Consider the following 13,640-nt stretch of genomic DNA (forward strand, 5'->3'; position numbering starts at 1 on the left):
CTTTTTAGTAGGCAGGGTTGTACTTCCTGGAACTTTTTCTAATAAACACAGCAGCTCTGAGGGGAAGATCCACCCAGAAACATGATATCTAAAATTAAAAACCGTCCAGAGGGAGGACCAGTGCTGGAAATCTGTCTCGGTTACTGTTCATGTGACATAATTATATAATTAGTAGGGGAATCTATTAATCCAATTTAATCTGTTTGACAAAGTCGTATGAGAGAATTTAATCATTTTGGCTTCTTTTTTTTATGAAAGTATTTTCAGGAAATGTGTTGAAAAATAAATATTTTTCCAGAAAATGTCTGCTTTGTTTCCAAACGTTTTCTTCAGTAGATGTCTCTACACTATAAAACAGATTCCACCTGTATTCCTACTCAGACTGATGATGATGGAGATGGAGAATAACTAACACAGTTTTAGTGGATATTTTCTGACAGTGTTTGTTGTTTCGTTTGTCACTCTTCTGTGTGAGAACATGTGAACACGGACAGCAGCTCTGATGTGGATGTGGCCTCGGTCAGGTGGCTGCTGAGCTTCGGAAAGCAGCTTTAGGCGTCAGGCAGCAACACCTTCACTGATTAAAGGCTGTTGATGAGAACAGGCATGAATGGACTCAACCCAGTATCTTATGAATGAGCATGAGCCCGGTCATCTACCTACACGTGTGCTCATATAGGCACGCATGCAAACACACACACACACACACACACACACACACACACGCACACCGCTCCAGTAGATATGGCCAGATGGTGTAATCCTTTCGTTTTCCCTGTGTTTCATATTTGTTTCTCTTCCTGGGATTACGCTGCTGTCCAATCGGCTTTGGGCCCACTCTGCAGCGATGATGTGAGATGAATGGCAGGCGTGCAGTAGACTCACTGCACAGTTTAGCGTGTCGGCTTGAAGTGCTCCTCTCTGCCCACACCGAGCCGTGGCTTCGGCCGTGTAGCTGCCTTCAGCGTCCAGGTGAGAGACGAGGCTTCAGACTCAGGTACGTCGGGAGCTGTTTGACATCACGAGGCCACTTTGGTTCGTGTTGAGAGGAAACAAATATGAGCGTGAGGATTACAGCAGGGAAATAAAAAGCTTTCTCAAATTCTCTAAAAACTGAGGACCAACACAAGCTCTTATTTAGAAACCGCAGATTGGAGGCATGTTATTGTTTCTTGGTTTTATACAGTGAAGTTTTAATGTTCGAGAAGGACAGATGAAATCAGTTCTTACAGTTTAACAGGATGATACGACTTCACAGATCATCTTCAGTACATGACTGATATTTGAGAGTAAAATTATCGTCATTAAAATGCCTTTTTCTTTCTTTTGTTAACACAGATGGTGTTCAGTTTAAACACACTGTGAAAGGATAAGACGTTCCACATGGAACAGAAACACTGTGACTGCAGTTTATCACGAAGGATCGTTTACGTATTCACAACACACTTTTGGAGATTTCTGAATATTTCATAGTTTTAGTGTTCAGGTTATGAACTTTTCTGAACAGGGACTCAGTGGTAATTTGATTAAATCTCTTGTATAATTTGAAGAAGTTGGGACATCATTCATTTGAAATGTTTCATCTTCAGTATGTTTCTAGATAAAAAGTGCTTAAAAGATGTTGAAAATGTGCATCCACTTTGAAATGTGGTCCGACTGCGTTCAGGTAGTTGTATTGATTCTGTCTCTGGGTTTTCATCAGGATTTAAATTACAATAATGCAGCTTTGTGTATGTTTGTGTGTGTGTGAATGTGTGTATTTTGATGATTCACGTTCCTGCTTTAAAAACCAGCACGTCATGTTGTTTTGTCTCCCAGTCAGCTGGTGTGACCGAGCCCGGCCACTTACCGTCACGTGGTCTAATTTCACGCTGATTTATCTGTTTTAGCGCAGATTAGCGGCGGCGCCCGGCCTCATAGGGAACTCAGTGTGAGCTGATTACGCGCAGATGCACATTTAATAAGGAGAGAGAATGAAAACGGGTGTGAGTGAAAGTGGGCCTGTGTAATTAGTCCGTATGCGCGTGGCATGCACGGCTGCGTGTGCGACAGCTCATCATGCACGACGTGCTTCTGCTCACATTTATTCTGGTGTTCACTGAGTCATTAAACCGTGTTGTTTGTAAAACGCCGGCTCAGCTGTCTGTACTTCAGCTGTTCTCTTAAATAACTCCTCCAGGGTTGGAGGTTTCGTCCTCCACCTAAAACACTCCTCTGCACCCCCGCAGGTCACTGCTTCCTGTGCATGGTGGACGTGGTGCCCGTGAAGAACGAGGATGGCGTGGTGATCATGTTCATCCTGAACTTCGAGGTCATGTCAGATGAAGCTCTCCGAGACCACCGACAGGAGCTGAACCACCGCCTGCCCACCTGGCTCGTCACAGGTAGCTGCTGACCGGTGCTCATCTCATCAGGTTTTCTCTGTGACTCTGAGCTCTGAGATCAGCTTATGTTATGAGTGCACTTTATTTAAACTCATATTAAACACTATAAATCCTCACCTTGCTTTCCTCTTCATGTACATTTCCCTTCCAGTAACTGAAGTGGACTCGTGTTAACTCACCTGCATCATTTGCCCGTTCCACTGCTCAGAAAGGCCACGTCATCGTTATATTAAAGCACTTCTATTTGGTCAATCCTCTGTATTTTTGGTTTAAAAAAAAAGAAAAAAAAGAAGCCTTTTCCATGAACTGTCTGCACACTTAATGTTCCAAAGGGATAACAGAGGAAGTAGGACACTAACATTTAGAATCAAGTGTCTCTCTGCTGTTTTCCCTGTTTTTAACTTTGTGTCTGAAACCATAATGGAATCAATAGTCTGTCCCAGATTCTGCTAGATTGTTTTTGAATCTGTATTATGAAAGCTCATCTCTAAATCTCTCCACCTACAATATCCTCTCATGTTCTGGACTTGTTTACGAGTCCTGTTTTCATTTCTGCCTCAGTTTTAAATCCACCTGTCACTCTGAGGCTGAGCGTCAATATTTTAATGGCACCGACACGTTCTCATATCAGAACATTTTACATTTTAAAACAAGTAACTTGTGCTACGTTTTTTACAGGAGTAAATCTTAGTGAGCCGAGCAGCAGCGTTTCCATATAAATACTTTTGTGGTATTAACTCACTCTGTTTCAACTCGTGTACATAAATCTTACATTAAAAAACATTATTTAACAGTTTTCAAACTCATTTTTGGCCTCATGCGTGTCTGAGAAACGCACGCTGCAGTAACTGAAGGTGTGTTAGTGTGCAGGCAGGTAGTTCACTTCTGTCTGCTCACACACGATCATCTCCAGGGCTGAAAGAGGAAGTTCACAAGGGACAGCTGAAAACTGGAGATCTTCAAATGAACTCTTGAAGCTGCTTTCAAAAGCCAGCCAATTTCCCCACGAAGGCTTACAGTTATGAATAATTAGGGGCGGGACTACTTTGAGATGGCCAAGATGGCGACATCTAAAACGGTTCTTCAGGAAACCTCCATTTTTTATACACAGTCTCTGGAGTTTATGTGAGGCGTTTAAGGAACATCTGTAAATGTTGCAACAGAAAAATAAGAACCTGCGTTTCACTCTCTCCGTCTAAACTGCATGAAAACTAAAGATTTGTTCTATAATGTGTAATTAATAGATTTTATAAAACTGATATAGAAAGAAAAGCATCACTTACGTCTCATCGTCCATCCTCCCTCCTCCTCCTCCTCCTTCACTCCTTCTCTCCTCCTCCCTTCTCCTCCTCTTCCCTCCTCCCTCCTCCTCCTTCTCTCCTCCTCCCTCCTCCTCCTTCTCCTCTCCCCTCCCCTCCTCCCTCCTCCTCCTTCTCTCCTCCAGGCCGTCCACGAGGCTTCAAGCTGCGTCTCCCACATCTGCGCTCCCTGTCCAACAGTAAGGCGTCTCTGGACGACGCGGAGGTCGGTCACATCCCCACGGCGACTCCTCTGCCGCTGCATCAGGACCACCACCTCCCGGAGTCCTTAGGCCTGGGGGAGTTCCTGCCCCTTCCCCTCCTATCTCCGGACCACCAGGAGCAGCTCAGCGGAAGCAGGTAGAGGCTGGAGGAGGACATTAGACGGGGGGGACGCAGAGAGACGAGTCAGCAGAGGGTTGTTTACTGATGACGTGGAACAGGAATGATTATTAACAGCAACTTTCTCACCTAAAAATATTATGTCACTCACAACTTACAACTCATATTTAAGGCTTTGATTTTCCCAGCCAGGCTCATTAACTCCCAAATTCCACTTTTTTTTGAGAAATGATATCATATCAAATCAACATTACTACGGACATCGCACTACCTCACAATGGGGCTCATTTTAGTGTAATTAAATGTAACATGTGAAATGTACTCGCTTGATTTTATCTTTTAATTTATCTTCCCACTTAAAGATATTTATAGCAATTGAACCTGAAATGTGTCCTGAAATGAAATCCTAATGAGCTCATATCTTTAGGAACCACGGTTCTGCTCATGCACCTTTTAGTTTCAGTTGAATCAGCCAGTTCATCCCAAACCTGTAAACATACCTGATGTCCTCTTGTGTTTTATAGGTCAGCTCTACAGAGTTGGCCAGAAGACCGGCAGGAAGACCAGTGCACCTTGCTGTGCTCGGAGCCCGCTGCAGCTCCCCCTCCCCCTCCCCCTCCGCCCCACCTGGTGGGACCCCTCACCCAGTCCTCGCCCTGCGTAGCGCCCCACCACCACCACCGCCTCAGCCTCAACCCGGACGGCTCGGCCTCCAACTGCTCCCTGTCGCACAGCCGCTCGCGGGAGAGCTTCCACAGCATGCGTCGTGCCTCCTCCGTGGACGAGATCGAGGCCATGAGGCCCGACTGGAACCGAAAGAACCGGAGGGCCAGCATCAAGCCGGCCAGCAGCAGCACCGGTGAGGAAGAGGAGGAGGAAAACAGAACCTTTTCTATCATCCTCTTCATTTCTCACCTCACTGGTCAACTTCTGTGTCCACAGGTGCCGTAAACAGCAGGTCCAACATCCTGAACTCCACGTCGGACTCGGACCTCATGCGGTACCGCACCATCTCCAAGATCCCTCAGATCACCCTCAATTTTGTGGATTTCAAGCCGGACCCGCTCATCGCGCTGCCGTCCGGGGAGATGGACATCATCGCGCCCTGCAAGCTCATCGACCGGACGCACCACGTCACGGAGAAGGTCACGCAGGTAGGAGCGTCCAGGTGTGGAGGGCTTGGCGTGAGACACGCTGTGATCCGGGTGCTGTCTGTCGGAACCAGTCCGGGCTGCTGGCACGTTTCTACATCAGTCTGAGTGCTGGTGCCGCCTTCTATTCTCCAACAGAGGTTCGCTGACGGCAGAGGTCCGTTTCTGGTGAAGTGTTTGAGCTCATGTGTCATGAATGATTCAGCGGCGAGCTCCCTCCTCTCCCCGTGAGTCTGTCTGGGTAGATGATGCTTGTTGCTCCAGAGACTGATTGAGCTGTGATGAGATGATGTTGAAAGGTGCTGTGGCTGCAGTTCATTTACTGGTAATTACCGGGAGAAGCAGACAGAGGGTGTTGTGATGCAGCGCTTTAATTTCCCTTTAGTCTCTCACAAGCTTCCAGCTTCCAGCCGAGTCGCTTCACTTCCTGTCTCACAGGCTGCCATCTCACCTCCTCCTTCAAAAAAAAGCTTCTCCCTCTTTCTGCTCCTGTTTTTTTTTCTGAAGGTCTGTCATCTGCAGTTGACTCTTTGCTTCAGGAACACTGTACTACATCACTTCCTGTAAACCAGCTGGTTGCATTCAGGCTGTATGAGATTGAATATCCAGAAATATGAAGCATTAAGTATCTTGAATGATGATCCAGACTTAGAGAGGCGAGTGGTGGTTTGTCCCCGAAGTACGACGTATGTCTGGATTCACCACCTCTGCTTCTTCTTCTTCTTTCTCCTTCGTTTGTCAGTGTAATTTAGTTAAAGAGACTCAGAAGAGGAAACCATGTGGAAGCTCTGATCGTTCTGCTGCTGTATTTAGTAAACACGTGAAAAACTCACTGAAGATCACAAAGCCTGTTTTCCGGTGTGGTTGTCAGAGGAGGGTTTTAATGAGGTGGTTGTTGTGTGTTTTCTTTTCTCCTCTGAGGGCAGTTAAGTCGTCTACCTTTTACTTAATCAGAGGAAGGTGTTGCAGAGGAGCAGGTTAATTAGGAGGTTCCATCACAGATCATTATTCTGCCTGGTTTTAATCAGCTGAGAGTCTTTGAACAGTCGGAGCTGAATGAGCAGCAGTAAAAGAAATGTCTTTAATGTCATCGAGTCGTGGGTATTGTTTTCTCAGAGTCAGTGTGACACACAAACATTTCTCTGTGTGCGTTCACAGCTAATGTTTCAGATTGATTTCCAGTTCAGCGTCTCATCAATCAGCTCCTTGTATACGAACCTTTTTTCCCCATTGAAGCCCAGACAGTATCTCCTGTAGGATTCACAGAGCTGACGAGCAGCAGGGGGACGGACCACAAACCAAGAATACTTCCTGTCTGACAAACCTCCCTGAAACAGTAAAATGTATTTAAAAAAATACTCAAAAACGCGTTCATAAAGTGACAGATTTTAACAGCCCGCCGTGAATCAGTCACTTTGTGTTCTGTCATTTAAAAAAAAAAAAAATATAAAAACATTTTCTTAAACGTCTGTCTTTGTTCAGAGGAAATATGAGTCTTAAATATTTTAGTTTTTCTGTCCTTTCAGTCATTTCCAGTTTATTAACAGGCTAAAAACGTGAAAACTGATTCTCTGAATTTAATAGTACAAACACGTTAAATTACAAAGACTATGTAAACATCCTTACAAATTTACTCTCTCATGCATTCATGTCCATGCACCTCATTTTTTACAACACTGCATGATGATGCCAGAGGATCCTCTTTAAAAACCGGTGGTATATTGTGAGTTGAACTTGATAGTAAGCAGGAGAAGAGTGTGTCTGTATTTATGTTTTATATCCCAAGTGTTCAGTGTGTGTGTTTTTGTGTCATGTCTGGAGGTCCATGTTGGAAGCAGTCTGAACACAGATTAAGTTAATCTCTCTGCCAGGACTTTGGATGAGGTTACTGAAGAGGAACGTGGAGGCTCCTCTGTGTTGTGTTGTGTTGTGTTGTGTTGTGTTGTGTTGTGTTGTGTTGTCTTGTGTTGTGTTGTCTTGTGTGAGACATGAATGCTTTTGTTGTCTTCCTGTAAGAATGGGAACGAACACAGAGAATAATCCAAAGTGGATGATGCAACATCGAATGCAATCATGCTACACAGTATGTAAGGTGCAGCTGGCAAGGTCACAACACAAGCCTGAGTGTATCCGGTGCTGCACACTGTAGTTGTGTTAAAGTGCAGATGGAGGAAACAGCACCAGCTGTGCCTCCAAATGTTATAGATGGCTATTTATAGAAAGCTGTGAGGACGAACGGAAACATAGCATGAGTTTTATTTCCTCTGCATGTTTTATATGAAGCCACATTTTACCGAGGATTTGTGAAGTAGAAACACAGCAGGGGGGCGAAGTCACGAACCCATAATACCATCCAAACCACAGGGTGTTTCTGTGTTCCCTCCAGTCCCGCTTCCACCTGACCTCTGACCCTCCCCGTGGAGTCTGAAAGCCGACTCCAGCAGCTGATTTCACTGATTGGTTCAAGTAGAGAGAAAAATAATCTCTGGTTCGTCGTCAAACCTTCACACCCTTTGATGATAAATCCTTCAGAACAACTGCTCACAGATGATGTTTTTTGTTGTTGTTTTTTTTAAAGAGCGCCTGCAGCACCAGCTCAGGCCTGCAGATGGCAGCCCCACACCAGGCGGTGTGACGACAGGTCTCGGCGATCCCTCAGAGGAGCCGAGAAGAAGATGATGTCGAAAGGCAAACAAGGCTGAATAATTCACGTGTTCCATAAAACCTCCGACACCCCGAACAGGAGCAGATGTAGAGCTTCTCTCTCATCCCGAACCACTCCTGGCACTGTTCCTGCATGTTGGGCTCCTCGTGACCGAGCTGGCTGCTCTCACACTGGCTCAAGGATCCTGTGACTTTAATGTAAATGAACCAGCTGCCTTTGAATGTAAAGGTTTATTCTTTGTTAGCATTAGCAGTCTTTGCTCTGTGTGAGCTTTTACATTGAGTTGAGTGCAGGTGCGACTCTGATAGTGATAATAAGGGATCCTGGATGGATGAACAGTGGAGAGGCTGAGATGATGCCCAGGAAGAGACTCAAGTGTTTGGAGAGGCATGCAGGGCTGAGCACACCATGCCTCACTTCCCACTTACACACACTCACACACACACACACACACACACACACACACACACACACACACACACACACACACACACACACACACACACACACACACACACTTGAGTGCCACTCCTGTGTGGCATGACTGTGTCCTATAGGAGACACTTGATTAGCTGAGATATACTGCACACACACACACACACTCAGCCATCACAGCACTCATACAGTATTCCTGACACACGCCCAGCTCCATACATGGTACTCCTGCAGACACGTGAACACCCACCTTAAGTGCCTTACACACACACACACACACACACACACACACACACACACACACACACACACACACACACACACACACACACACACAGTAGGGTAAACTCACTTATACTCGTAGCCTCTGTACTCAAGCAGCCTGTCACATCCGCTCCACAGTGGGATCCAATGGAGCCATGGACGGCGCCCAGCAGCAAAGTGGTAGGAACCGTCTCCTGAAAATAAATCAGGTAGAACGAGAAGAAGTTGGATTGAAGTTTGAGGTTCGGTTGCATGAGCTGGTGAAGTGTTGTGGATGTCAGGAGGACCTGTGGATCAGATACTGTACGTCAGACTGGTGATGATTGCAGCTTTTATTTTTTCTGGTTTCCTATGTAGGAACATGCAACACACAAACAACAGTCGTGTTGTTTTGAGTTTGTGGCAGATTGAGTTGTAATTCAGTCTCAAAGTTGTGATTCTTCTGATTTTCAGCAGGTTTGGGACAAACAGGTCAAATGTGGATTAACGTCTACTCACTGATGGAGATTGTGACGGACTCAAGATCATTTTTAGGTGGCTCCTGGTGTGTGTGTGTGTGTGTGTGTGTGTGTGTGTGTGTGTGTGTGTGTGTGTGTGTGTGAATCACTCATTATTTACTAGGTAGTCCTTCATTTAAGAATTGTGTGTGTGTGTAAATTTGTCTGTTATGCAGCACCCTCAAAAGTTCCACAATGAAACAAAAAAGGTTGTGTCCATGGCAACGGCAGTCATTTCTAACCATCCCAAAATGCACTGTGCTGCATTTTATAGATGCAAAATGAAGATGATAAGTGAGTGTGCAAAATCTCACTTTACTGTTTAGTATGAAATGAACTACTGAGTGTCTGTTATATGTGGAGTAGTTACTGAATGAGCGAGGAAGTGTAATACTTTATCAAGTTACTGCTGTTGTTGACGTATTCCATGTAAAAACAATGTTTTTTAAAACATTCTGAGTGATGAAATACAAATATACGATATGATAGGGGAATTAAATAGGAATTAAAGAGTCAACAAGTAATGATTATCTATCACAAGTCTCTAATCACAAAGTCATTATCATATCTGTCATGTTCTTTGGATTATAAAGCAGATTACACATTTTCTGTAATCACAGATCTCAGATGCAATAATGATCATACATTTACATGCTTTATTATTCCTTATTTCCAAAATGTTATTTCTATATTTTTAAGTCTTATACAAATTTGAATTTAGTTTGCAAATGCTTGTTTTAACCAAGTCCTCTTCATAAATTATAAACTCTTCTACTTTCATGCTCTGATGTTTTCTTAGATGATAAAATTGAAAAGCCAGAGTGTCTTTTATTAAATCTGCTGGTTCAATCTTCAGAGGCTCTTGTTGAGACATTTATTGTGGTACTTTCAGAAGATTCAGCCCCAAATCAAGCAGCGTAGGTAACTGACTCATTCTTTAGACTCAGAGGTGTTACACAAGTCACAGTTTGGTATGGACTTTGGTTTTATAGAGACAGTTTGGTATGGACTTTGGTTTTATAGAGACAGTTTGGTATGGACTTTGGTTTTATAGAGACAGTTTGGTATGAACTTTGGTTTTATAGAGACAGTTTGGTATGAACTTTGGTTTTATAGAGACAGTTTGGTATGAACTTTGGTTTTATAGAGACAGTTTGGTATGGACTTTGGTTTTATAGTCACAGTTTGGTATGAACTTTGGTTTTATAGAGACAGTTTGGTATGAACTTTGGTTTTATAGTCACAGTTTGGTATGAACTTTGGTTTTATAGTCACAGTTTGGTATAAACTTTGGTTTTATAGAGACAGTTTGGTATGAACTTTGGTTTTAGAGTCACAGTTTGGTATGAACGTTGGTTTTAGAGTCACTGTTTGATATGAACTTTGGTTTTATAGAGACAGTTTGGTATGAACTTTGGTTTTATAGAGACAGTTTGGTATGGACTTTGGTTTTATAGAGACAGTTTGGTATGGACTTTGGTTTTAGAGTCACAGTTTGATATGAACTTTGGTTTTATAGAGACAGTTTGGTATGGACTTTGGTTTTATAGAGACAGTTTGGTATGGACTTTGGTTTTAGAGTCACAGTTTGATATGAACTTTGGTTTTATAGAGACAGTTTGGTATGAACTTTGGTTTTAGAGTCACAGTTTGATATGAACTTTGGTTTTATAGAGACAGTTTGGTATGAACTTTGGTTTTAGAGTCACAGTTTGATATGAACTTTGGTTTTATAGAGACAGTTTGGTATGGACTTTGGTTTTATAGAGACAGTTTGGTATGAACTTTGGTTTTATAGAGACAGTTTGGTATGAACTTTGGTTTTATAGAGACAGTTTGGTATGGACTTTGGTTTTATAGAGACAGTTTGGTATGGACTTTGGTTTTATAGAGACAGTTTGATATGGACTTTGGTTTTATAGAGACAGTTTGATATGGACTTTGGTTTTATAGAGACAGTTTGGTATGGACTTTGGTTTTAGAGTCACAGTTTGATATGGACTTTGGTTTTATAGAGACAGTTTGGTATGGACTTTGGTTTTATAGAGACAGTTTGATATGGACTTTGGTTTTATAGAGACAGTTTGGTATGGACTTTGGTTTTATAGAGACAGTTTGATATGAACTTTGGTTTTATAGAGACAGTTTGGTATGGACTTTGGTTTTATAGAGACAGTTTGGTATGGACTTTGGTTTTATAGAGACAGTTTGATATGAACTTTGGTTTTATAGAGACAGTTTGGTATGAACTTTAGTTTTATAGAGACAGTTTGGTATGGACTTTGGTTTTATAGAGACAGTTTGGTATGGACTTTGGTTTTATAGAGACAGTTTGATATGGACTTTGGTTTTATAGAGACAGTTTGGTATGGACTTTGGTTTTAGAGTCACAGTTTGATATGAACTTTGGTTTTATAGAGACAGTTTGGTATGGACTTTGGTTTTAGAGTCACAGTTTGATATGAACTTTGGTTTTATAGAGACAGTTTGGTATGAACTTTGGTTTTATAGAGACAGTTTGGTATGAACTTTGGTTTTATAGAGACAGTTTGATATGGACTTTGGTTTTATAGAGACAGTTTGGTGTGGACTTTGGTTTTAGAGTCACAGTTTGATATGAACTTTGGTTTTAGAGTCACAGTTTGATATGAACTTTGGTTTTATAGAGACAGTTTGGTATGGACTTTGGTTTTATAGAGACAGTTTGGTATGAACTTTGGTTTTATAGAGACAGTTTGGTATGGACTTTGGTTTTAGAGTCACAGTTTGATATGAACTTTGGTTTTATAGAGACAGTTTGGTATGGACTTTGGTTTTATAGAGACAGTTTGATATGGACTTTGGTTTTATAGAGACAGTTTGGTATGGACTTTGGTTTTAGAGTCACAGTTTGATATGAACTTTGGTTTTAGAGTCAGTTTGATATGAACTTTGGTTTTATAGAGACAGTTTGGTATGGACTTTGGTTTTATAGAGACAGTTTGGTATGAACTTTGGTTTTATAGAGACAGTTTGGTATGAACTTTGGTTTTAGAGTCACAGTTTGATATGAACTTTGGTTTTATAGAGACAGTTTGGTATGGACTTTGGCTTTATAGAGACAGTTTGGTATGAACTTTGGTTTTATAGAGACAGTTTGGTATGAACTTTGGTTTTATAGAGACAGTTTGGTATGGACTTTGGTTTTATAGAGACAGTTTGGTATGGACTTTGGTTTTATAGAGACAGTTTGATATGGACTTTGGTTTTATAGAGACAGTTTGGTATGGACTTTGGTTTTATAGAGACAGTTTGGTATGGACTTTGGTTTTATAGAGACAGTTTGGTATGGACTTTGGTTTTAGAGTCACAGTTTGATATGAACTTTGGTTTTATAGAGACAGTTTGGTATGGACTTTGGTTTTATAGAGACAGTTTGATATGGACTTTGGTTTTATAGAGACAGTTTGGTATGGACTTTGGTTTTATAGAGACAGTTTGATATGAACTTTGGTTTTATAGAGACAGTTTGGTATGGACTTTGGTTTTATAGAGACAGTTTGGTATGGACTTTGGTTTTATAGAGACAGTTTGGTATGGACTTTGGTTTTATAGAGACAGTTTGGTATGGACTTTGGTTTTATAGAGACAGTTTGGTATGAACTTTGGTTTTATAGAGACAGTTTGGTATGAACTTTGGTTTTAGAGTCACAGTTTGATATGAACTTTGGTTTTATAGAGACAGTTTGGTATGAACTTTAGTTTTATAGAGACAGTTTGGTATGGACTTTGGTTTTATAGAGACAGTTTGGTATGGACTTTGGTTTTATAGAGACAGTTTGATATGGACTTTGGTTTTATAGAGACAGTTTGGTATGGACTTTGGTTTTAGAGTCACAGTTTGATATGAACTTTGGTTTTATAGAGACAGTTTGGTATGGACTTTGGTTTTAGAGTCACAGTTTGATATGAACTTTGGTTTTATAGAGACAGTTTGGTATGAACTTTGGTTTTATAGAGACAGTTTGGTATGGACTTTGGTTTTATAGAGACAGTTTGATATGGACTTTGGTTTTATAGAGACAGTTTGGTATGAACTTTAGTTTTATAGAGACAGTTTGGTATGGACTTTGGTTTTATAGAGACAGTTTGGTATGGACTTTGGTTTTATAGAGACAGTTTGGTATGAACTTTGGTTTTATAGAGACAGTTTGATATGGACTTTGGTTTTATAGAGACAGTTTGGTGTGGACTTTGGTTTTAGAGTCACAGTTTGATATGAACTTTGGTTTTATAGAGACAGTTTGGTATGAACTTTGGTTTTATAGAGACAGTTTGGTATGGACTTTGGTTTTATAGAGACAGTTTGATATGGACTTTGGTTTTATAGAGACAGTTTGGTATGGACTTTGGTTTTAGAGTCACAGTTTGATATGAACTTTGGTTTTATAGAGACAGTTTGGTATGGACTTTGGTTTTATAGAGACAGTTTGATATGGACTTTGGTTTTATAGAGACAGTTTGGTATGGACTTTGGTTTTAGAGTCACAGTTTGATATGAACTTTGGTTTTATAGAGACAGTTTGGTATGAACTTTGGTTTTATAGAGACAGTTTGGTATGAAC

General features: G+C 41.6%; 1 protein-coding gene across 1 annotated transcript in view; it reads left to right on the forward strand.

Moving 5' to 3' along the window:
• Positions 1–13,640, forward strand: part of kcnh2b (potassium voltage-gated channel, subfamily H (eag-related), member 2b) — a 285,472-nt gene that overhangs the window by 157,096 nt on the left and 114,736 nt on the right. The window contains exons 3-6 of the mRNA XM_069151235.1: positions 2,229–2,384; positions 3,829–4,042; positions 4,549–4,883; positions 4,967–5,178. Coding sequence (XP_069007336.1) covers positions 2,229–2,384; positions 3,829–4,042; positions 4,549–4,883; positions 4,967–5,178 — 917 coding nt within the window. The remainder of the gene's footprint in view (positions 1–2,228; positions 2,385–3,828; positions 4,043–4,548; positions 4,884–4,966; positions 5,179–13,640) is intronic.

The sequence above is a fragment of the Embiotoca jacksoni genome, unplaced genomic scaffold (genome assembly GCF_022577435.1).
Source record: "Embiotoca jacksoni isolate LCO1_2020_lvr unplaced genomic scaffold, fEmbJac1.0.p SCAF_17, whole genome shotgun sequence".
Lineage (NCBI taxonomy): Eukaryota > Metazoa > Chordata > Actinopteri > Embiotocidae > Embiotoca > Embiotoca jacksoni.